At 38.9% G+C, this 22,100-nt stretch overlaps 8 protein-coding genes across 14 annotated transcripts in view; 3 read left to right on the top strand and 5 right to left on the bottom strand.

Moving 5' to 3' along the window:
- Positions 1-784, bottom strand: part of LOC111499067 (VAN3-binding protein-like) — a 3,378-nt gene extending 2,594 nt beyond the window's left edge. Inside the window, exons 1-2 of one of the 4 annotated variants that reach the window (XM_023150528.1) lie at positions 250-784; positions 89-154 (exon numbers count right to left, since the gene is read on the bottom strand). In XM_023150528.1, the coding sequence (XP_023006296.1) occupies positions 89-154; positions 250-438 (255 nt within the window). In that variant the 5' untranslated portion in view covers positions 439-784. Of the gene's footprint in view, positions 1-88; positions 161-249 lie in introns of all 4 variants that reach the window. The other 3 variants (XM_023150519.1, XM_023150545.1, XM_023150536.1) reach the window with 3 other exon arrangements.
- Positions 785-2,375: 1,591 nt separating this feature from the next.
- On the bottom strand, positions 2,376-3,527 carry LOC111468009 (transcription factor IBH1-like 1). The gene is made up of 2 exons (XM_023113099.1): positions 3,257-3,527; positions 2,376-3,088 (listed from the first exon to the last, which is right to left on the bottom strand). The coding sequence occupies exons 1-2, from the start codon at positions 3,397-3,399 to the stop codon at positions 2,560-2,562; spliced, it is 672 nt and encodes a 223-aa protein (XP_022968867.1). The 5' UTR covers positions 3,400-3,527; the 3' UTR covers positions 2,376-2,559.
- Positions 3,528-3,603: 76 nt separating this feature from the next.
- On the bottom strand, positions 3,604-4,518 carry LOC111468025. Its single transcript, XM_023113100.1, has 2 exons — positions 4,035-4,518; positions 3,604-3,966 (listed from the first exon to the last, which is right to left on the bottom strand). The coding sequence occupies exons 1-2, from the start codon at positions 4,348-4,350 to the stop codon at positions 3,701-3,703; spliced, it is 582 nt and encodes a 193-aa protein (XP_022968868.1). The 5' UTR covers positions 4,351-4,518; the 3' UTR covers positions 3,604-3,700.
- A 109-nt stretch (positions 4,519-4,627) lies between these two features.
- On the bottom strand, positions 4,628-8,936 carry LOC111467999 (protein ECERIFERUM 3-like). Its single transcript, XM_023113095.1, has 11 exons — positions 8,682-8,936; positions 8,376-8,596; positions 8,063-8,298; positions 7,740-7,959; positions 7,386-7,513; positions 6,754-7,010; positions 6,567-6,674; positions 5,444-5,650; positions 5,245-5,355; positions 4,990-5,163; positions 4,628-4,896 (listed from the first exon to the last, which is right to left on the bottom strand). Exons 1-11 carry the CDS (start codon positions 8,730-8,732, stop codon positions 4,732-4,734), a joined length of 1,878 nt encoding a protein of 625 aa, XP_022968863.1. The 5' UTR covers positions 8,733-8,936; the 3' UTR covers positions 4,628-4,731.
- A 3,021-nt stretch (positions 8,937-11,957) lies between these two features.
- On the top strand, positions 11,958-15,135 carry LOC111472057 (WAT1-related protein At4g30420). 4 transcript variants are annotated; one of them, XM_023117767.1, is made up of 8 exons: positions 11,958-11,973; positions 13,113-13,339; positions 13,409-13,477; positions 13,546-13,662; positions 13,753-14,017; positions 14,113-14,271; positions 14,359-14,507; positions 14,593-14,825. In XM_023117767.1, the coding sequence occupies exons 2-8, from the start codon at positions 13,158-13,160 to the stop codon at positions 14,780-14,782; spliced, it is 1,131 nt and encodes a 376-aa protein (XP_022973535.1). In that variant the 5' UTR covers positions 11,958-11,973; positions 13,113-13,157; the 3' UTR covers positions 14,783-14,825. The 4 variants fall into 4 exon arrangements, with proteins under 4 accessions (XP_022973535.1, XP_022973539.1, XP_022973545.1 ...); XM_023117771.1 differs by lacking the exon at positions 11,958-11,973 and adding an exon at positions 14,831-15,135 and having other exon boundaries at positions 13,061-13,339; positions 14,593-14,786; XM_023117777.1 differs by lacking the exon at positions 11,958-11,973 and adding an exon at positions 14,831-15,135 and having other exon boundaries at positions 13,061-13,339; positions 14,593-14,789.
- Positions 15,136-16,291: 1,156 nt separating this feature from the next.
- LOC111500133 (tetraspanin-8) lies at positions 16,292-17,484 on the bottom strand. The gene is made up of 2 exons (XM_023151810.1): positions 16,886-17,484; positions 16,292-16,778 (listed from the first exon to the last, which is right to left on the bottom strand). The coding sequence occupies exons 1-2, from the start codon at positions 17,390-17,392 to the stop codon at positions 16,479-16,481; spliced, it is 807 nt and encodes a 268-aa protein (XP_023007578.1). The 5' UTR covers positions 17,393-17,484; the 3' UTR covers positions 16,292-16,478.
- Positions 17,485-18,761: 1,277 nt separating this feature from the next.
- LOC111495409 (tetraspanin-15) lies at positions 18,762-20,185 on the top strand. The gene is made up of 2 exons (XM_023145440.1): positions 18,762-19,562; positions 19,637-20,185. Exons 1-2 carry the CDS (start codon positions 18,960-18,962, stop codon positions 19,931-19,933), a joined length of 900 nt encoding a protein of 299 aa, XP_023001208.1. The 5' UTR covers positions 18,762-18,959; the 3' UTR covers positions 19,934-20,185.
- Positions 20,186-20,296: 111 nt separating this feature from the next.
- Positions 20,297-21,950, top strand: LOC111495400 (UDP-glucuronate 4-epimerase 1-like). Its single transcript, XM_023145428.1, has one exon. The coding sequence runs from the start codon at positions 20,408-20,410 to the stop codon at positions 21,704-21,706; it is 1,299 nt and encodes a 432-aa protein (XP_023001196.1). The 5' UTR covers positions 20,297-20,407; the 3' UTR covers positions 21,707-21,950.
- The last annotated feature ends 150 nt before the right edge of the window (positions 21,951-22,100 follow it).

Here is a 22,100-nt window from a genome sequence, read left to right as displayed (position 1 = left end):
CTAAAAAAAAAAAAAAAAAAAAAAAAAAAAAGTTAAGAATCTCTGTGTATTTAATAAAATGAAACCAAACCACAAGCAATTTGGTTACCTTCATATCATTTGATTTCCACGGTGGTATGGACTCTGCTTCCATCTTTAGAGGTTTCTCCACTTTCTGCATCTATTAAGAAACCCCATTAATTACTTCCATCTTCCTCTTCGTAAAAATAAAAATAAAAACAAGAAATGGGTTCGTTTGAATTTTCTCACCGGAAAAGGATCTGAAGTTAGGGTGACATCAAGATCTTTGATGGGGGTGTCTATAAGAGCAAGAGATTTATCAGGCTGCAGCTCAGGGTTAAGAGTTTGAACAGCAAAATTGCACCAAGCTCGTGAAAGCACGTCCATTGTCTCAGGATGTGCAGCAGAAGCGCTACTCAAATTCCCATTGGCTTCCATTTGGAGTAATAATCAGAAGTTGTAAGCAAGGTGAGGTGAGAGAGGAAGTTCAGCTCTTGTGCTGCGCTGCACAAACCCCATATATAACCCATTTTCTTCCCTGTCTCTGACACAGTAAACAAACATGGTCCGTACCACGTAAAAAGAAATTATATATCTGAAAGGGGTAAAATAATAAAATTAAAAAAAGGCAATGAAATAGATAAATGGATGAGGAGGGGATTTGACAGATGGAAAGGGCGTGTTTGGACATATTATATTGCATAGAAAAGATATGAATATGGTAAACACATGGCGACCACTAAAGAAGCATATATATATATATGGAAAGGGCCTGTGGGATAAAACCATTTATAAAGCTTATACCAACCAATGTCCTTTAAATCTAAACCATAGAGGGTTATAGGTATGCATCAAAAAAGCAGCATTGGTAGCTTTGCTTGCAAGAGCTGTCCAAGGGCCACACCCCCTTCATTATAAATTTTCATAATAACCAAAGCATGCTTCTTTCTAGGGACAACTTATATCTTCGTTAAAAGTAATTGCAGACATGCATGATTGATGTGTGTACCTTTCTTTTCTTCAAAAAAAGGAATGTGGGCATCATCCCATCATTATACTCTTAACTATTTCTTCCTTTTTAAATCTTAATTACTTTACAATTCCCTTTTCATCTTCAGAAAAAAAAAAAAAAAAAAAAATTAAGAAAAGGGTTTGTGTTAATTATTATTAACCCTCTCTCGACTTTTGGAGAAAGGTTTAGTTAAAGGTGTCGTCTAGTTCATCATTACATTCATGTGACTTAAAAAATTCGCTCATTATGTCAAAATCTCTTTTAATTTATTTAAGATTATGATAACGAAGCATGAATCTCAATCATTATATCGTGTGTATATATATATATATATATTATTAATTAACCATCGAATTTCTTTTTTATTTATTTTATAAAAAAATACAAGGTAATTTATGTGGTGGTGTAAAGTCCAAAACCATATAAAATAGTTTAGTGTGCTCCCAATAATAGAGACATTTCCACATTTTTTTGGTTCTATTCTATTTCGGCATTTATATGAAGTGACATAACACCACTGTTTATGTATTATTAATTTTTTAAATACGGCCTGTAAATATAACTAAGTAAAAAAAAATTAAATATAAAGTTAGTTAATAATATTATAATATTATTAGCATTTCCCTATTTCTTAATAATTATCAAGCATGAAATTTTTGGAAAAGTACGGTTGAACCTAATCAAAATTAGTATTATGTATAGGCCCATTTCATTAGAAATCGAACATGGGCCTAAGGTCTTGTTAATGGCCCATTAAATGACGACTGGTCCATCATGTTTGGGACAAAACATGGGCCATGGAGCGTGTATATCTTTGTTTCATTTTCTTATCCGATACTAAAACCACAGAATATTATAATTATTATTTTCTAAAATCAACGTTGGGTCTCGCGTCTTTGTTGGCACTCGTTCCCCTCTCTAATCACGTGGGATCTCACACACTATACCGTATTTCTTTTCAATGTCTTTAATATATGTGTCACAAAAAAAAATGGTAAAAAATTCCATGACACATTCTTTACCTATATAAAGACTAATGTTTTTTCTTGTATGTCAGTTATAAGACAACCATTTTAGCAACACACAACATTACATTTGACCTAATTGACTCTAACCCTTTACTCAAAAGGTCCCGAAGTTGATAACTATTTCCCAAATATCGCTCTATAAAACCCAGATTCAAACTAGACATGGATCAAACTCCAAGATTGAGCATTTATGAACAAAAACATTATGCCAAGCCTCCAAAAAAAACAAAAAAAAAAAAATAATAATAATAATGTTGAAGAAACTACACTCATTTTCCAACATGCATGAACACTTACCGGCTTTGGATTTGGCCTTCTTCCCTAACTAAATGCTCCGCCACATTCAATACACAAATACATGCTTCAAACAAATTCATATTTGTCTTAACTTACATAAACATTTATTTGTACATAAAACTCACAAAATGATCCCAAACTATTCACTAAGATTAACCTCAAATTTAGCTCTACATATATGTGCAAAAGAAGGGGGGTTTGATTATAATTATGTTTGGGTATTCATGATGATGATGGTATGTATGCAGTTGCAAGGCATCGCATTACATCCACTTGAGCTTGAAGCGCGGATATGTAGTCTAGGGTTTCTTCTATCAATGAAATTTCATCCATAAATTCACCTCCCGGAACCAATCCCCGAAGAACTTTCCTTCTTTTCCGCGCCAACGTTTTCGCAATCAACTCCGCCGCCGGCTTCTTACATTTTCTTCTCATCCGCTGCACGCGGCGGCTTCTTTTCACAATCTTCACACTACTCCACATAATTCGCGTAATTTTGGGGTTAGTAGTCCGGCCCAGAAGGACATCGGCCACGAGGCGGCTTCCGTCGTCAACGGACGTGGCGGCGATGAGCGCTTGGCTCCACCGAGTGGCGCAGTTTCTGGAGGAGGCCAAGGCTATATCTGCGGATAATTTTATGGCGTTTTTTCTCTGGGTGACCGTCATGTTTTTGTTGGAGGTTGTGTATATTTCAAGACCCATCATCCATTTCTTCAAGAATTCTCGTTTTAAACAACTGGGATTGCGCATTCTGATATTGCAACATGCATATATATTACAAACAGACAAAACCATGAATTGTTGGCCGGAGATTGAATCAAAGATAAATCCCGAGAGAATTTAATTCATGGGTTGTGCATAAAAAGAAAAAAAAAATTAAAAAAAAAAAAGGAAAAAAGAATGAAGAAAATGAACATACCTGAGAAAAAGTGATGAAAAGTGTAAAATTGAGAGAGAAATGAAGAGGGAAGCATGAGAAACAGAAGAATTTATGTGGTTAAAGCAGGGCAATGGTGGGGCATTTAGAGAGAGACACGGCACATGCAAGCACATGGAGTTCATGTCCCACCACCAAACCCTATATCCCCCCAAAAAAAATGTTAATTTTTTTAGAATATGTATAGAGGAAGATTAGTAGAAGAAGATAGAAGGTAATGACAGCCCGTGATTTGCGCCTCTTCTTTAACAGAGTTGGGTGCCAGTAATGGTACATGAAGCCTCAATTTCTGACACGCCAAAAAACAAAACCCTCCATGTATCATGCCATTCATAATTAAACCTCAAAACTATATATTCAACACTTTATAGACCTATTATTAGAGTCAAAATGAAACATGTTATCAAATACAGGGGAGAGGGTCCATTATGAAGCCATACGAGTAGGCCGAGGCGTGTTTTGATGGCGAACAGAGCATCGAGTGGCAGGCACGTGAAGTGAGAAAGGTGGCTCCTTTGTTGTCGCATTTTGTTGATCCACAACAACCTCCGCTTCCATTAAATCAGTGCTGCAAATTCTCCTCTCTTTAGTCATGTTCGCAGCGGATTCACTCATAACTTCGTCACCTCTGAGAATTAATCTTCTCGCCGACACTTCCGTAGTTACTACCCTTTTTACATACCCAGCACGCCCTGTATTTGTAGTGCACTCATCAAACACACACACACAATCGCTGTGTATAAAGAAGGAGTTAAAGTACCTCTGAAGGATTGTGGTGCGACGAGAGAAGCATACATGTAGCAATCGGATTTCAAATAATCCACCATCTTCTTCAGAAAACTCCGGTGATCTTTTGGGCGTTCCCTAATTTCGATATCTGAGATGAAGGATGAACCTTTCCTGGGTGCGCGATAAGAATTGAAGGGTGAAGGAGAAATTAGAGGAGCAAATAAGTTGCAATCAGATAACAGATAATCGATCACTTTGTGAATGTTTTTCTTCTTCCTCCTCCTCTTCATCATTCTCTTCTTCACATTCCCGCCGCCACTCTCAACATGCAACATTTCCTTCGCCATCCCTTTAATTTTCTCTTGTTCTTTTTTGCCCAACACCCAGAAACAGAGTCGAAATGGTGCTAGATTGTGGTTTAGCGGTTGGGTTTTGAGGGACGATGATACACGTGCTAGAACAGGGGTGCGCCACGAATATTGGAGGATCCGAGAGTTTGACACGTAGGAATAAGATAAAATCAATTTGGGCCACGTAACATACCATTCAGTGGGCTCGAAGGCCCACTTTCACGCCTATAAGGTTAATTATTGTGAGAGAATTTCGTTTTTTTTTTCCTTTTAATTTTTTATTCATCATATAAAACATAATAAGACAAAGAACTACACCACATTTGTTTAATTCGTAATGTAAAATCCCAAACAATTGTAATACACAAAAAAATGCGGTTAATTGGATGAGACTGGTTTTAGGCCATGTTTTATAGCGGCTTCCCAGACAAGGTCGATTCTGTCGACGTCCAAAGCCCCAACCTCATGGTGAGTCCATCCTTCCAAATAGTGCACCACACCGCCCGCATGACACGCATGCACCACTCCTCGGCTCATCGTATACTGCCCAAACAAACAAACAAACACACAACCACCTTGGTAAGTTGTTATAATTTAATATGGTATCTTAACAAACCAAATGATATAAACTGATACCTCGCAGTTGCCAAGGCCTTGGACGTCGTCAGGCAAGCGCATGGCGGCGAGGTCGCCATAGGTGCAGTCTCTTCTGAAAGCCAAGATGGGAGGGACTACAAATTGATGGAAGTGAGTTCCAGTTGGGGCCCAACTCTGCTCTCTTGGAGTGATCCATTTCCCAACGATCCAAGTCTGATGGAGTTTGACAACAGATCAACATCAACCATATCTTAATTAGCAAGTTGTTGTTTTTTTTGAATTAATGTTAGTTACCTTGCAACTGCGGGCAGCTTGGTACTTGGTCACCTGAACCAAGTAGTTTTGACAATCCACAGGGGCTTCTTTCTGAATTTTCTCAAATCTTTCCTTGGAAAGTGTAAGCATCTACAGGGGGGAGGGGGAAATGTTGAAAAACAAAGCATCTAATACAGTTTTTGTATTAATTTGTTAATGCAGCGTGAGAGAAACTTACAAGGACTCGAACCTTCCTTCGACAGAGGTAGAGGGCGATGGCTCTTCCAAGCTTGGAAGTGGCTCCACTTAGAAACACTTCCTTGACATCCTTTGGAACTTCATGGAGAATGACAGCAGCTGTTAGGGTATTCCCATGAACAACTCTTACCCTAAGATTTGGATGTTTGTCTACAAAAAGTGTGCCCCCACCATTTAGAGCTTCATTCTGTCCACAAAACCCCAAATACATTATTTCAGACCCATCACTCAATCATATTTCTTTTATTTCACTCTATGTTTCCTTACCCATCCCTCTTGGATCTTGCCAAATCTTAAATCTTTAAAGTATTAATTATATATGAGGTAAATAACTAAAACAAAGCCACTCTTAAACGCCTCAAATTCTAACGTCCCAAGTCCACCGCTAGATGATATTGTCCTCTATGGCTTTTCCTTCCAAGTTTCCCCTAACGTTTTTAAAACACATCAACTAGGAAGAGGTTTCCACGCCTTTATAAAGAATGTTTCGTTCTCTTCCCCAACCGAAGACACTGGGCCCTAAAGGGTGGTGGTTGGGGGGGTCCTACATCGATTCGAGAAGGGAATGAGTGTCAGCGAGGATGCTGGGCCCCGAAGGGGAGTGGATTGTGAGATCCGACATCGATTGGAGAAGAGAACGAGTGCCAACGAAGATCTGGGCCTTGAAGGGAGGTGAATTATGAGATCCTACCTCGGTTGGAGAAGGGAACGTGTGTCAATGAGGACACTGGGTCTTGAAGGAGGGTGGATTGTGAGATCCCACATCGGTTGGGGAAAGAAACAAGTGCCAGTGAGAAAGCTGGACCACAGAAGGGTGGATTATGAAATCCTACATCGATTGAGGAGGAAAACGAAACAATCTTAATAAGAGTGAGAAACTTCTCCCCAAGAGACCCGTTTTAAAAATCTTGAAGAGAAGCTGGAAGGGAAATCCCCAAAAAGACAATATTTGCTAGCGGTAGGCTTCGAACATTACACAAACGGATACGAAGATTAAACCGACTGAAAGTCATTAATTTCCGTCACCAACCCTATTCAGAGATGATGAGAGTTACATTAAACTTTTTGACAAAAGAAATAAAGTCGCAGCCTCCTACCCCTACCTTATTAAGTGCAGCAAGGCTGATGACCTTAACCCCCAACTTGTCAGCTCTCAGAATTGCATCTTCTATGTGCTTGTTGATGCCATCTTTTGCAAATGGCAAGAAATACTGCCAAACACCAAATTTATTAACATTCATATAACCCAGAGATTAAAAATCCAAACTTGGAGATTATTAAACAAATGACCTGAAATCCAAATCTTGGAACCACCCATGTCTGGTGAAGCGAATTCCTAAGGTTGTAGAAACTGTAAAGGAAGGTTTTGGACCTTGCCCACATCACAAGCATCACTATGAACGTAGTGGGCCATGCTGGAAGCAAGAACAACCTTGTAACATAGGGGTGTGAAGCAAAGAATCTTGATACAAATGGCGAATGCATTGATGAACAAACATCCACCACATGGGCTAGAAACACAAAATCAGGCACCTTCCCGTTTTTTCCTGCATTCATTATTGTCATTAAGCCCCTCATTACATCAAAAATACAGCCCCTAAGTTTTAAAGTTGAAGAACGTGTAGAGAGTTAGATATTAGTTTTGGTGAATAGTAGATTTTGGCAACACAATAAATGCTTTCTCATCCAAAAATCTTGAATATAAGAAGCTTTTTGAATGCGTTGTCGTGAGAAGGCGCATCTTTATGAGGTTAAGCACTTAATGAGAGGTTGTAACCACCCATTAATAATGAGGATTGAATCGGATAGTAAAGCGAAACAAAAACGCGCATTGAAAACCCCAAAACCCCCCATTTAGTTACGCAATTAATATCCACAAATATCAAACATCGATAGCAAAAGACAGAGAAAGGGAAACGGACCTGCATTTGAGCTTATCTCTTTATGTAATTCCCATGACTTCTCATCAACTGTGTTTCCGATGGCATCAAACAGAGGCATGAAGAGGCAGAAATTGGCTCTCTTCTCTGTGCGGTGAAGTGTATGGTACCTTAAAAATGTCCATAAACGCCAATCAATCGCCTTTCAGCTTTAACCACTGGTAAAAACAGCAACAAGAAACAAAAAACAAAAAAAAAAAATCTTCTTTTTTTCTTTTTATGTTGTTTTGGAACCTTATTCAAGCGATTTATGCAACACGAAGAGCCAGATGTGTCAAGAATCCACAAAGGCATTTAATTCCATCGATAATGGGTGAAGAACGGTGAGTTACTTACGTTGGATTATAGAGCAGATATTTAAAAACTGGAATTGCTTCATACAGCCGATGTGGGACAATTTCAACGTTGGAAAGCCCTAAGCATCTGAGAAAGTCAAATATCAAAACGTAGCAGAAGATCATGGCCGTTGATCCATACCCCAGAAGACATGTTCCAACAATTGGCGCTCCAATTACCATACTTAATGCAAGATGTTCCAGAACTGTCCCATTTCCAGCTTTATTGAAAAAACAAAACACAAAAGACAAAACTTTGAGAGATTCATGACGAGAAATGAAAATAAACCAAAAGGGATTTAAGTTTGTCGAGTGTTGGGTCACCTGTGAAGGACTGAGGGACTGGAGAAGAATGATGAAGAGAATGGTAATGAGTAAAAAGATAGTGTTTAGTGTGGAAGTATCTATGCAACACGTAAAACAAAGGCTCTGCAACTCCCACATGGAGTATCAGAACTGCAATTAACCCTTTTGCGTTCCAAAGCGGTAGATATCCAAGAGAAGGAAACAAGTACACCATCAAGGAACCCATTAGAGCTTGAAGTAATAAGAAGTTATCCCTGAAAAAAAGTTTGAATCTTTAAGCTTTTTTCCCCAACCCCATATGAACTAATTGAAAACAAAAGCAATTCCATACCATTCCCATTCCATATCAATCTGCTTGAAATCAATTCCTTGTTGGAGAATTCTGCGGTTTCTCGTCAAGAAAAGCATGGTGCTGTAAGAGCTCCAAGCTATATGAACTCCTACTCTGAGTAAACAGAGAAAAAGAATATGGAGGCACCAATTGTTTGTGATGTTCCCCTCTACATGTAATGAGTATAACCCATTTGCAAGCAATGGCCCATATAGCAAATACTGCACCATACATTCAAAATACAAACAAATTCATCTACCAATACTAAAATTCCATGGTTTCATCAAATTTAACCTCCAAAAATACCTTGAAGATGCCAAAGTTGTCCCATGGCCAAGATGATAATGGAGCAACCATTTCTGTAAATCCCAAATGAACTCAGTTGGTGTAGTTAGGTGTCTTTTTCTACCCCTTAGGGAAAGGAAGATTTCAAAGAAAGAACGGAAAAGGCCTGAAACTATGAATCTTCTGATGTTGTTGTAGGGAAAGGAAGATCTTCCACTTGCTCCTCCAAATTGTCCCAAAGCGCCCTCGCCCTCGCCCTCGCCCTCGCTTTGATCAGACTAAGTGTGCGTATATATATATATATATAAAGAAAACAAAAATTGTTGGTCCAGCTCCCCAGTGGGCTCCCTTTATAAATGCTATGAACAAACCAAATCGGCGATTTGCAACAGAAGTTGACCCGACCAAGTACCTGCATTACTACTCCCATTTCTCTTCCTACACGCATGCATGCATACATACATACATACATACATGTTATGGGTATGGATATGATGTAGTTTAAGTAGCATACGCGCTCCTCCTGTCCAAACCCGTAGAGTGGCACAGCTGTAGTGATGCCATAATACTCCTAAAAATTTAATGCTTAATATGGTTGGGGCAGTAGGGGTTGCTTTTAGGCGGTTTGGATTGTTTATGAAAGCTGATTAGAATTACTTCTTAAGAACCACCCATAGCCACTGCAACGACCTAAGCAATAAGTTCCATTATTATTCTAAGATTATAACATATATGGAAAAACTGTTATGATGTGGGGGAGGGAACATTGGACGGATGAGATGAACCATATATAAATGAGGCAACTAAAGGTAAGACCCTACGTTCGTGGAAGAAAATAACAAAACATAACTTATGAAAAGGTAAAAATTACTCTCTAGTAGACACGTTCGAATAAGTTTCCATTATTTCAAATATAAAAGAATCATAAAGTGTGAAATAATGGTTTGTTCCTTTGACTTGAATTAGAGAGGTAATAATTTGGATTAAAATGAAGATGAATGGTTGAGAATATCCTTGTGGCTTAAAAAATAAATAAAATATATTATATATAGTCACACCACACTTGCCGCTCCCTTATATGGAGAGGGCGGCGATTGTGATTGGGGATAGCGTGGTAAATGGTCGGTTTTCGTCGGAGAATAATAGCTTTTGGCCCGTAGTGTTAGGCGTGGCTCGTGACCTACCTCACTCACCTACGCCACCTAACTCTAACCCTAACACCATAATTTTTTTAAATTAAAAAATAAAAAAATAAATCTTTTCACACGTGCAACATTGTTTTTCTGCCTCAATCATTCATTCTTTATTTTTTTCTTGCTTAATAACATTTAATGACGAACTAAAGTGTAATAGGAAGGACTAAGACAATACCCTCAATCTAGATATATAAGACACAAAAAAATTATATATATATAAGTAGTAATATTATGATGACTTCAAATAATCATATATAATTAAATTTTAAGTTAATAAATAAAATAGGTTGTACATGGATTGAAAATATTGGTATACAATACCACGAACAAGACTAATTAAGGTTGCTGGAGATTTATGGTACTATACTATAGGTTTATCTAAATTATACCTTCAATAAACAAAAAATTATACGGGGAATAAATATAGGTGTTGCATCCCAATGTGGGTGGAATAAAAGATTAATAAAGAGGAGAGATGGTAGGGCGTATAATAACATATAGATGTAGAAATCCGTCTAATTTTGTAGAGAGTTATTATTTTATTTATTAAAGCACATAAAAATTGGTGATTGAAATTGAAATGAGAATTCATTTAATTTGGAATTAACCACGTAAGAGCTTTTTATTATTAGAACCAAGCATTTTGTTCCACGCGCATAAATAATTGAATCCACAGTTGTTGGGCAGTAGAAGTTTGTTCATTATATATTATTATTATCAAAATATAACCTATAGTTATTCATTCATTCACTTATAAATTTGTCACATTCATAGAACCCCAACTCCAAACCACCATCCACCCTCCCCCGCGCTCACAAACATAATGTCAAACACAATCACATCTCTATACAATAAACATGTATCGACCAAACTTTGAAACTATACGATCATCAAATCCAAACCTAATATCTTTACATCAATGAATTGATTGGAAAGTTGGACTTTCTATTCTTCTTCTTGATTATCTTTGGTGTGTAAAGAAAATTCAAACGCAACATTAATTAATGAGTCTCGACTTTTCAACTTCTACCATTGAAATTGTTAGTCACATTAAAATATAAAGTGATTTTTTTTTTTTTGAAAAAAAGGCTGATTTATTAGGAGGTTAGGCCAATTGCTGACATGGATTGTAAGCACATTATATGCAAATAATTTCCACCATGCATTTATTTAAATTAAATTGAGGCTCAAAGCACTGCTCCTATTTTTAGCTTGTTTTTCAGCCCCAGCCTCAGCTCGAACTAAAAAAGGTGGCACCGTACCCCTACCCTCGTACAACAATTTACTTTGTTTTTTTTTTCTTACCCCACCAATTAATTATATTTTAAAAACTAAAAATTAAATGATAATGGGCAATTCTACGCATATAACCTACAATTCTAAATTAAATAATCAATTTTGCCACCAATATTTGTCTACTAACTAAGAAGTCACCACGCATTAAATAATGAAAGAGAAATTAAAAAAATAATTTAAATAATTATTGAGACCAAACAGCGTTTTAAGTCACACCCAAAGAGACTGTCAAGTCCACGCTCAACGACCGGATAATTTAAAGTAAAAGAGTTGTGGTTTCCAATAATTTGGGATCTTAGGCTGTGCTGGCAGAACCCACAAATCTCCAATAATTTAAATAATTCCAGAGCAACATTATAAAAGGCCATCCAAAAAAAAAAACAAAAATATACATATAAGAATTGGGCCGAGCTATTGAGATGGGCCAGTGTTTGATCTCGTAAGCTCCAGCATGGGCTTACTCTGGTAGTATATGGGCCCACAATTTAGACCCGGTCTTTCGTGGTTAAGCTCTGAACCCCACTCTGTCGCTCTACGAGTGTCCTATAGATACGTGTTTGTGCCAAATTGAAGTCCACGGAGAAACACCCTTCGGCGCTTCGAAGTAATCTTATGATCCATGGCTCTCGTTTCCTTATCTAAACCACACTACAGTCGTTTCCGGGTTTCTTTTCCAGTTCTTCAATTTCGAACCCGACTGCCCTCAGTTTACTTCATTTCTTCAGCTTCACTCAAAAACCCATCTCCTCCGCTACTCGAAATGAAAGCCCCAATGATCAATCCGCCAGCTCCGGTGTCGCACGCGGTGGCTGTTACTAGAGGTAAGCATCGAAACCCCCCAAAAATTAGAGGATATTATTTATTGAATAATGGGAAATCATGAATGAACAACACGTTTACAGAACACCACAAATTATTTAGCCTTATAACAAATTTATTTATGGTAAATGATGGTGACATACTTATTTATTTTTGCAAAGAAACATAGAGAGGGACTTTTCTTTTTAGTTTTGGAATTTTATTCCCATTTTTATTCTCTCTTTATCCGCCGCGGCGGGCCGACTGTGCTAGAAGTTCAAACGCAACCTACTCCACCTGGTTTGTCGGCCGCCATATAAATTTTTTATTTCTTTCTGCATACTAACCTTTTCCCCCTTCATAACATTTGCGTATTAGTGCTTTTTTTAATTAGAAAACATTTAAAATAAATGACAAATTTAATCGTGTGATTTGAAAAGAAAATTATTAGTTTCGTTTAATAAAACTTTATAAATATATTTTTTTTTTTTATAAAAGGAAATTTAATAACTAAAAAACTAGAACCATTCAAACACTCGAAATAATTAAAACAAAAAATAAACCATATAATCCAAACTTATTTTATTAAAAAATTCGTGGATTGTATCCTCAAAATAATTGCATTAAAAATATAAAATAATTTAGATATAGATCATAGAGTCCTCCACCACACATTTATGGAACTAAAAGATAAAAATAAAAATAAATAAAGCAAATCTTTAGCCACCTAATATTTTAGAAAATACGCTTAATATAAGATAATGAAAAAAGAGGCGATATTCATGAATGATATATCTGGCAAATCCTAAATAGTAATAAAATAAAGCAAATTCCATCCTCATCTCTCAATAATCATACCTCAACAAAAAAAAAAAAAAAAATGAGCTTTTTATGCCAAAGCTATGAATATAGTTTGGTACGGCCGAAGCACACCCCAACAAAACAATGGAGGCTTATATTCAAAGTGGACAATATCATACCGTAAAGAGTCGAAGTTGGTCCAACCATTTGAACTAAATTATAAAATTGGTGACCATTACAAAACTCTTTCATTTATCTCTATCTCCTTACTCATTCAGCACAACACGACAACTCATTTCGTACCAATCCCTTTATAATTTCTTATTTTCAACTTGGTCGACTTCGCCTTTATATTCATCAGCCCCTCGTTGAGAGAAAAGCAGAGGAGGGTTGAAAGAATTAGAAGATGGGGCGCTTTGAGGATTACAAGCCTGCATTGGCTATGCTGGGATTGCAGTGTATTTACTCTGCGCTTGCCATCTTCAGCAGAGCCGCTTTGGTCCATGGGATGAGCCCTAGAGTCTTTGTTGTTTATAGAAATGCCATTTCCACTATAGCCATGGCCCCTGCTGCTTTTATCTCTGCAAGGTATTTTAGTTATACTTCACACCCTTATTCCAAGTTGGGTTTTTTGTTAACCCAGTTGCAGTTTTGCAGGAAAAGTGGGCGCAGCCTTTCCATCGGATTCAGAGGCCTTTCTCTCATTTTTGTGACTTCTCTTATTGGGTATGTCATTTCATTCTCATCTTTGCCAAACCCATTTCTTTTTTGTTGATATTTTTCTCATTCCCCAGAGTAACGGGCAACCAAAATGCCTATTTTGAAGGCCTTTACTTATCCTCGTCGTCGGCGGCGAGTGCCATCGTTAATTTGATACCTGCTATCACTTTCGTTATGGCTCTCACTGTAGGGTATGTGAATCCCAACTTTCAACCGAAGCTATACTTCCATTTGGTTTGTTTTTTTTTCAAGATTAGGTGTCTAAAATTGAATTGCTTCAGGTTGGAGAAACTTAAATCAAGAAGCTGGAGAAGTGTTGCAAAAGTACTAGGAACGGTGGTATGCGTCACTGGAGCAGCTGCAATGGCTTTGATAAAAGGCCCAAAATTATTAAACACAGACATGTTACCTAAAAGTCTTGGCGTTTTTGAAATGCTTGGTGTCGGAGTCGGAGTTGGAAACAGAGCCGAAGGGGACACGTGGCTTATCGGCTGCGTGCTTCTCTTCGTAGGCAGTTGCTTTTGGTCATTCTGGATCATCATGCTGGTTCGTCAAAATCTTAATTTTAAACCCCAAATTTCTCAAAACAATTGAAAACAACAAAAAAAAAATATTGATTGTTAGCCAAATTTAATGTACAGGTCCCAATTTCAAGGCACTGTCCCGACCATATAATTTCTTCAACATGGATGTTGTTCCTCGCCATGTTCCAAGCAGCCATCTTTACACTACTGGTTGACGACAGCTCAAAAGTCTGGAACCTTCCTTCTCCATTGGAATTCGGCTCTTGTTTATACGCCGTAAGTGTAACAAAACACATTGAATCTCAAATCTTGAAAATTCCCCTGTTATTTAAACCCCAACCCCCAAATTTGATTGTTCATTAGGGAATATCCTCGGCATTGTCCTTTTTGGTTCAAGCATGGTGTGTGTCTCGAAGAGGCCCTCTTTTCACATCCCTATTCAACCCTCTGTGCACAGTCATTACGACCTTCATTTCCTCTCTGTTTCTGCACGAAGAGCTGTACAGTGGGAGGTAAGAACAAAAACTGCACAACTTTTAATACTCCCCATTTGATCAAACCTTTAAAATCTTTGGTAAATTTAAATTGTGGGTGCAGCGTAATAGGTGCTATTGCTGTTATAATTGGATTATACATTGTATTATGGGGGAAGGCTAAAGACGTTGAAGGCATTGAAGGAGGAATAGATATAGAAGATGAGATTGAAAAGAATGAGTGCAAGAACGATCTAGAACAGCCCCTGCTGTTTGGTGAATCAGATGACACGATCAAATGTGATAAAGTTTGAAATTTTTGACCGATTGGAATGAAGGAGAATGGGTTGGAATTCATGTGATTTTTTTTTTTAATATAAGGAAATAGATTCCAGAATATTCTGTGCTGTCTGAGTTGGCATTACGCGTTTAATTTTCTCCACATATGGTCTTGTCGATCACAAGGTTGGATTGGATTTTGGAAGTACGTGTAGGTGTTGATGAACGGAGGTTCTGACATGTCAGTGACTTGGAACATGATACACATGGGCAACTCCAATCCAACTCCTTCCTACGTGTCTCCGACGTGACACCTACCGGCTACCCTTTCTGCCCTTTTTATTTATTTATTTATTATTAAATTTTAAATCATTTATTGAAAATCTCTTTAAACATATTATACTGCAAAACCTTCTTTTTTTCTTAAATATAATATGGGTAGGATCTATGACTATAGGGCCCACCTTTAATTTTGGCGGTCATGTTTGGTACACCGTGTCAATAAAATAGTGAGGAAGCGTATTAAATAATATTAATGTGGATTTCATATTTCAATAGTATAAGCATATTTCGTTGTATTTTATTAATTTCGATTAAAATTAGCTAAATAATAATATATTAAAATTCAACAACCCCAGGATAATTTGGGCTGGGCCATATCCAATCTTCGGTCACTTTGAGACCAATGGACGACCAATGGGCATCTTCTTAGTTCAGTTCGAGGCTTCCAAGTTTGAGCCCAAGTTGGTTTGCATGTAACGAGTCAAGCCCACTGCTAGTAAATATTGTATTTCTTTGACTTTCTCGTTCTCCTTAGCTTTTAAAAGGATTGGTAGAGAAAGGCAAAAACAAAATAGAAGGATGGAAGAGTTATGGATGTGGCAGAAGGGAGAGAAAACACCACACCACACCTCATTCAATGGATTAATGGATCATAGTTTTGATTTTTGTTCTTGAGCGAACTATTTCCGTAATAGATGAAATGGATGAGTTTGAAGTCATTGTCCAAATGCCAAGTGGAATATTGGAAGAGGCATGGCGGTGTAAAATCATGCAACAAATTTCTTCACATATGGACACCTGGACAACACAAGTTATATTCTTTTTCTTTTTTTTATTATTTTTATTTATAAAAAATATAGTTGAATTTATTACTATTTTTCATTATCCTATATAAACAAATTAAAATATTGAAACAAGAGAGGGAATGGAAGTTGGGCATCTGAATCCCGAACACAAAAACATTGACAACCACATTTTTGCTATGAATTATTAAATTCAGACAGTGACGAGGGAACAACAACGCGGACCCTATAAATTATTGTCCTACTTGTTGAACAAAGGAAGTCCATTAATTAAAATAAATAAATAAATAAATAGTCATGCTTGTAGAACAGAAAGTCCATTAAAAAAAATAAAATTGTCAAAAAGTGAGATTAAACAAAGATGAGAATAGTTTCAAGCACGCCACTACGCTATCAACTTCTCAACCATAATGAACACACAAAATCAGTAATCAAAACCAATTATTAATTTCTTAAAAGAATCGAAATTCACGAATGTAGAGTTTATTCATATATCACAGCAAATAATACTACTGGGCAATAACAGTCATAAAACAGCTAAATAATGGAAGTTAATATACGCCTACACCGCTGAAGCAAGGCAGAAGGCAGAAGGCAAAAGGCAAAACCAAAATCCAAGACTGACATACAAAATCAACTAACGACTTCATTTCCATCTGGGATAATGATTCTCCTCCTTGTTGTTCCTGAAGGCGCAACATCCAATGGAGTAAACGATGATGAGAAACACCAGCACAACAATATTAATAATCGCCACTTTCTTCCAGTTCCTCTTCAAATTGTCCAATACCCCAGCCTTGCAGGACGAACAATTGAAGCACAGCGTCTTAGGTTCGTTATTCCATAGCCCACAATCTGGATTCGTAGAATTGGTACTGCCCACTGTCCACTCTGTTGGCCTCACGAACACGAAATTGCACTCATCTGCCGGCTTGCAACAACCAGACTGCACCCAATCAACCAGACAAATTTTAGTTACTCTTACCATCAATTCGAAATTTGGGGGGGGAAGGGGGTTTCTCCATTACATCGGAGATCCAAATTGAAATTTACCTGAATCGACGATAAGTGCTCTCGGTATAACTCATCGACGGTATCACGGGCGAATTTATCGTTGAATTCGGTACACACCTTGCCGTCCACCAAGCAGCTCCTGATTTTGTTCCAGTTTTTGTTGTTGTTGACGCGATTCTGCAGCCAGTTGGAGTAATCGCCCAGCCTGTACTCCTTGTAGCCTCTGTTGGACAGGACTTGGCCGGCGCCTTTGTTGGTGACGGCGAAGGCAAAGATGGTGAAGACGAAGAGAAGGACGATGAGGATGAACATGACAAAGAGATAGATCCAGAGAAGCCATGTGACACGGCAGCAGGCGCCGATGAAACCCGCGAGAGAGACCAATAGAAGGAAAACTCCGATGACGATAACCGGCGTGTCGAGAAATTTCTCACAGTCGGAGGTCCCCTGTCGGCTGAGCCATATCCCACCGGCGATGATTGGAATAGAGAGCAAAAAGACTATGAAATTGAGAATCCCAACCAGATTATTGCTAAACCGCACCATGGTTGCGAACCAACGCCCAAATGATTCAGTAAAACAGAGAGGAAAGGGAGGGGATGGGAAGTAAAAGGATGCGTGTTTGTGTTTGGGAATGGGTGTGGATTGGTTTTATAGCGTTTTGAGAAGGCGCGTTTAGGGGACGAAATGTTGACGGTGGTGATGTCAGGTTGAAAGTTCAAAAGCGACGGCTGTTATTACAAATTTGATTAAAACCGGGGATCTTCCGATGTAGCTTCTAGGCAGGCTGTTCCTCACGCGGCTCTCCAATTCCAAATCCAATTCCCAAACGGAAAGCTTTTCACCTTTTAATTGTTTTTGAGAATTCTGCACTTCATTTTTCAAATTCTATTTGTTTTTGGTCATTCATTCACACACTTATTTAAAGGATGAACTCTCTAAATTTGCTTACTTTTATTATCAAACTTTCTAATCTAAATTCTAACATCAGGATCTTTACTACATTCATACATCAAATCCCAACCCTATAAATTTAAAGTATAGAATTAAAAGAAAAATATAGGAGAATAAAATATATCTTTTGGGATTTTTTTTTAGACTAGTTATTGATTTTTGGATAAAGAAACAAATTATACACCAAAAATGTCATGTCTATCTTTAAAACGGTTGTATGTATGTCCTAAAATTTTATGTCCTCAACTACATTTTGGATATAAAAGCAACTCACTTGTACAACTCATACATCTAAGTTATTTTTCTCCAATTTTAATTAGTTTTTAGAAGCAATATATCATATCATAGTTGAAACTAAATAAATTAGTATGGACATTAGAAAGTTGGGTATAATACTTAAAAGAAAAGGGTTACAACCTTAAAAGGAAAAAAGAAACAAGAAAGTAGGTAGGAACATGATTCAAGTAGATATTTTTGAAAAGTGAAGGAACAGTTTTTGAGATAAGAAAGCAAAGGCAGAGGGAGGGATTTGAAATGGAATCATGTGAAACCAAAAGGAGATGCTACAAATCCACAAAACGACCTTCTCCAATTCCACAAAATGACAGATGTAGACGACCCGTGAAATTGACTTCCTCTTTCATGGGTTTACAGTCAAATTTCTTGGGGGAGTTGCAGTCTTCGCTGCACTATTTGAAAATATCAACCCCCATCCTTTCCTCAAACCAATAAATACAAGTCTTGATCAAAACTTGCAAGCTTGGCACGGAATGGCACTGGTGTTGGGCCTTGGGCCTTGCTTGCTTGTATTATAGCCCACCACCTATTTACATTTCAGGCTCTACCGCAGATCCCAAATTTATGGAGACCAGAGTTGGTCAAAATTTGAGACAATGTCTCGAGGAATAAGATTTATGTAATCATTAAATGCTTTCAAACCTTGCTCCTACTATTTCTCATCCTCTCTAACTAACCCACCCTTATTTTTCTCCTCAAAACCTTCCAATTTATTACTCAGACGTGTCCGCTCTTTGACTTGTTTGTTATAACACAACCGGAAACTTACCATACATCAATCACATCAACATATATAAAACACCACCTTTCTTCTGTAATTATCTACACCATTTCCATTCTCTCTCAATCACTCACTCACCAAATGGCAGAGAACGACAACAACAATGCAATCGTTGTTGCAGAAGAAGCTGCCCCAGTACTGCCGGTAGAGGAGACCAAGCCCACCAAAGACAAAGAAGCCGGCGATGCTCCGCCCAAGAAAACCAACCCATTTCTTCAGATTAACAATTTGGACAGGCTGTTGGCTACAATGACGCTGTTACTTTCGATCCCGGTTTTGGGGTTTATTGTGTGGATATTTTACGTCAGAGACTCGGATTGTGAGACCATTCTGAAGCTGCCCAGTTTCCAGCTGGGGATTGGCATTGGGCTCATAGTCTTGTTTTTGATAAGTAATGGCGTGGTTTTGTTGAGGCCTCGGTTCCCTGTTTTAGGGCTTTTGGTTGTAATGCTGCCGTTGATGCTGATATTCATAATTGGGCTGGCGCTTGTGGGTGCGTATTCGATGGAGACCCGGTCCGTGGCCGCGTCCCCTAAGTGGCTGAGATTGAAGGTGTTTGACAACGCGCATTGGGAGGATATCAAGTCTTGTATTTATGATACGGGGGCTTGTGATGATTTGGTGTCACGAACCTTGATGCTTAAGTCTTATGATTTTAGTCTCCACAAGCTGTCCTCCATTGAGGTAAATTTTCCTTCCTGCCCTTTCCTGATATAAACACAAGTAAGATGGTAGCTAACAATGTGTGTGCGTGTTAGTCTGGGTGCTGCACACCGGCAACGATCTGCAAAATGGAGTATGTAAACGCAACGTTCTGGAGAAGAAGGGAAAGAGAAGCAAGGCCGTCAAACCCATACGACAGCGACTGTGATTTATGGGACAATGACAGAGGAAACTTGTGCTACAACTGCGTGTCCTGCAAAAGAGGCTTCCTGGGAACTCTTCAGGCCAAGTGGTGGAAGCTGGGCGTTTTTCTCATCGTTTCTTCGCTCTTACTCTTCATCGCTCATCTCATTTTGTTCCTCTCCTCTGTCTTCCAACAGTTTCGTACTTAGCCTCACAACAGCAACGGCTACCACCACCTCCATTACTTCCCTGTTTTTGAGTTTCATTTAGTATCATCACCTTCTTCTCACAATTTTGCGTAGAACTCGATTTTATTTGTTAAATCAATCCCTGTCTTCCACGTGTATATTCCCCTTTCCAATAATCTTATTACCCCTAAATTCCATTCTAATTTCTATAACTCTCTATCCAATGCTAACGCTTGGATCTCCATTCCTAATGGATTAAAAAAAGAAACAATGAATTTTAAATATGTCTAATCGTCAAGGGTCTCAAGGCGTTCACGCGGAATGCTCCATATGGTCCAACCGCTATAAATAACCCTTTCTTACACCCTCCCTTAATTAGCAGTCCCACCATTTCCCCCCTTTCCCTTTATTTTTCCACCATTTCTCTCTCCCTCTACCATTCCCATTTCATCCTTCTCTATTGGATTGCCCAAACATAATTTTTTAAAAGAAAAAATGCCGACATTGGATGAGGAGCTGTTTCCCTCCACCCCTGGTAAATTCAAAATCGAACAGAGAAGCTACGGAATCAACCGCCAGTTCTACCGCTTTTTCGCTTCCACCAGCACCATGTTCTTATGGGCTCTTTTCCTAATCGCGCTCACCGTCTCCTACCTCAGCTTCCAGAGCTTCGTCCATTCCGGTACCCGCCATATCTCCGCCTCATGGGGCGGCCGCCAATGGGAGAAACAAGTCCGCACCTCCGCCGAGATCCACCGCTCCGGCGGTATGTCTGTACTCGTCACTGGAGCTTCCGGTTTCGTCGGCACCCACGTTTCTTTAGCGCTCAAACGACGTGGAGACGGCGTCGTTGGGCTTGACAATTTTAATAATTACTACGACCCTTCGCTCAAAAAGGCTCGCAAGGCGCTTGTTAATCGTCACGGTGTGTTCGTCGTTGAGGGTGATGTTAACGACGCCCGTTTGCTCGATAAGCTTTTCGACATTGTTGCTTTCACGCACGTGATGCATTTAGCGGCCCAAGCTGGCGTCAGATACGCAATGGAGAATCCGCATTCCTATGTGCACAGTAACATTGCAGGCCTGGTCACGCTTCTCGAAGCTTGTAAATCCGCAGATCCCCAACCGGCCATTGTTTGGGCCTCTTCCAGCTCGGTCTACGGCCTGAACGAGAAGGTCCCGTTCTCCGAATTGGACCGGACCGACCAACCGGCGAGTCTCTACGCGGCAACGAAAAAAGCCGGTGAGGAAATTACCCACACTTACAATCATATCTACGGCTTGTCCATCACCGGGTTGAGATTCTTCACCGTGTACGGTCCATGGGGTAGACCCGACATGGCGTATTTTATGTTTACTAGGAATATTCTTCAGGGGAAACCGATTACGGTTTACCGTGGGAAGAATAAGGAGGATTTGGCCAGGGATTTTACCTACATTGACGATATTGTGAAGGGGTGTTTGGGTTCGCTCGACACATCTGGTAAAAGCACCGGATCGGGCGGGAAAAAGAGGGGACAGGCGCCGTATCGGATCTTCAATTTGGGGAATACGTCGCCAGTGACGGTGCCGGCGCTTGTGAGCATTCTGGAAGAGCATTTGAAGACGAAGGCGAAGAAGAAGATAGTGGACATGCCTGGAAATGGCGACGTTCCGTTCACCCACGCGAATATAAGTTCTGCCCAGGTGGAGTTCGGGTATAAACCAAGAACCGATTTACAATCCGGGCTGAAGAAGTTCGTTCGATGGTATTTGTCTTACTATGGGTACGATCAGGGGAGAACGGCAAATTAAGGGACGTCGTTTTGAATGATAAGGCGGGGGAAAGAGTGGAAGTGAAATGGAGGGGATGTCTTATATGTTGTATGGTAACCATTGTGTGCAAAGCGAAGTTCGAATACATTTAGGTTCTGGACGTGTGATCAAAAGAGAGAAGCCATCTTCATCTTCATCTTCATCTTCATCCTCATTTCATTATATTGTTTTCAAAACCAGGAGCACAATAACTATAAATGAAATTGTTCATGCTTAAGCTTCCTATTGGGTGATTCTATCTTTTTAAGCTTAGTCTTTAAAAAGAAATTTGAAATAAACAACCATAACAACATCTGAACATGAACTACTATAAGTTTCGAATCGTTGGATTTCTTCTGCAGGGCTGTGGCCAATCGACCCCCATGGCCTCTTG

This window comes from Cucurbita maxima, unplaced genomic scaffold (assembly GCF_002738345.1).
Source record: "Cucurbita maxima cultivar Rimu unplaced genomic scaffold, Cmax_1.0 Cma_Scf00002, whole genome shotgun sequence".
In the NCBI taxonomy this organism is placed as follows: Eukaryota; Viridiplantae; Streptophyta; class Magnoliopsida; order Cucurbitales; family Cucurbitaceae; genus Cucurbita; species Cucurbita maxima.
Note: the sequence above shows the minus strand (reverse complement) of the source record. Positions and strands in the feature narration are given on the sequence as shown.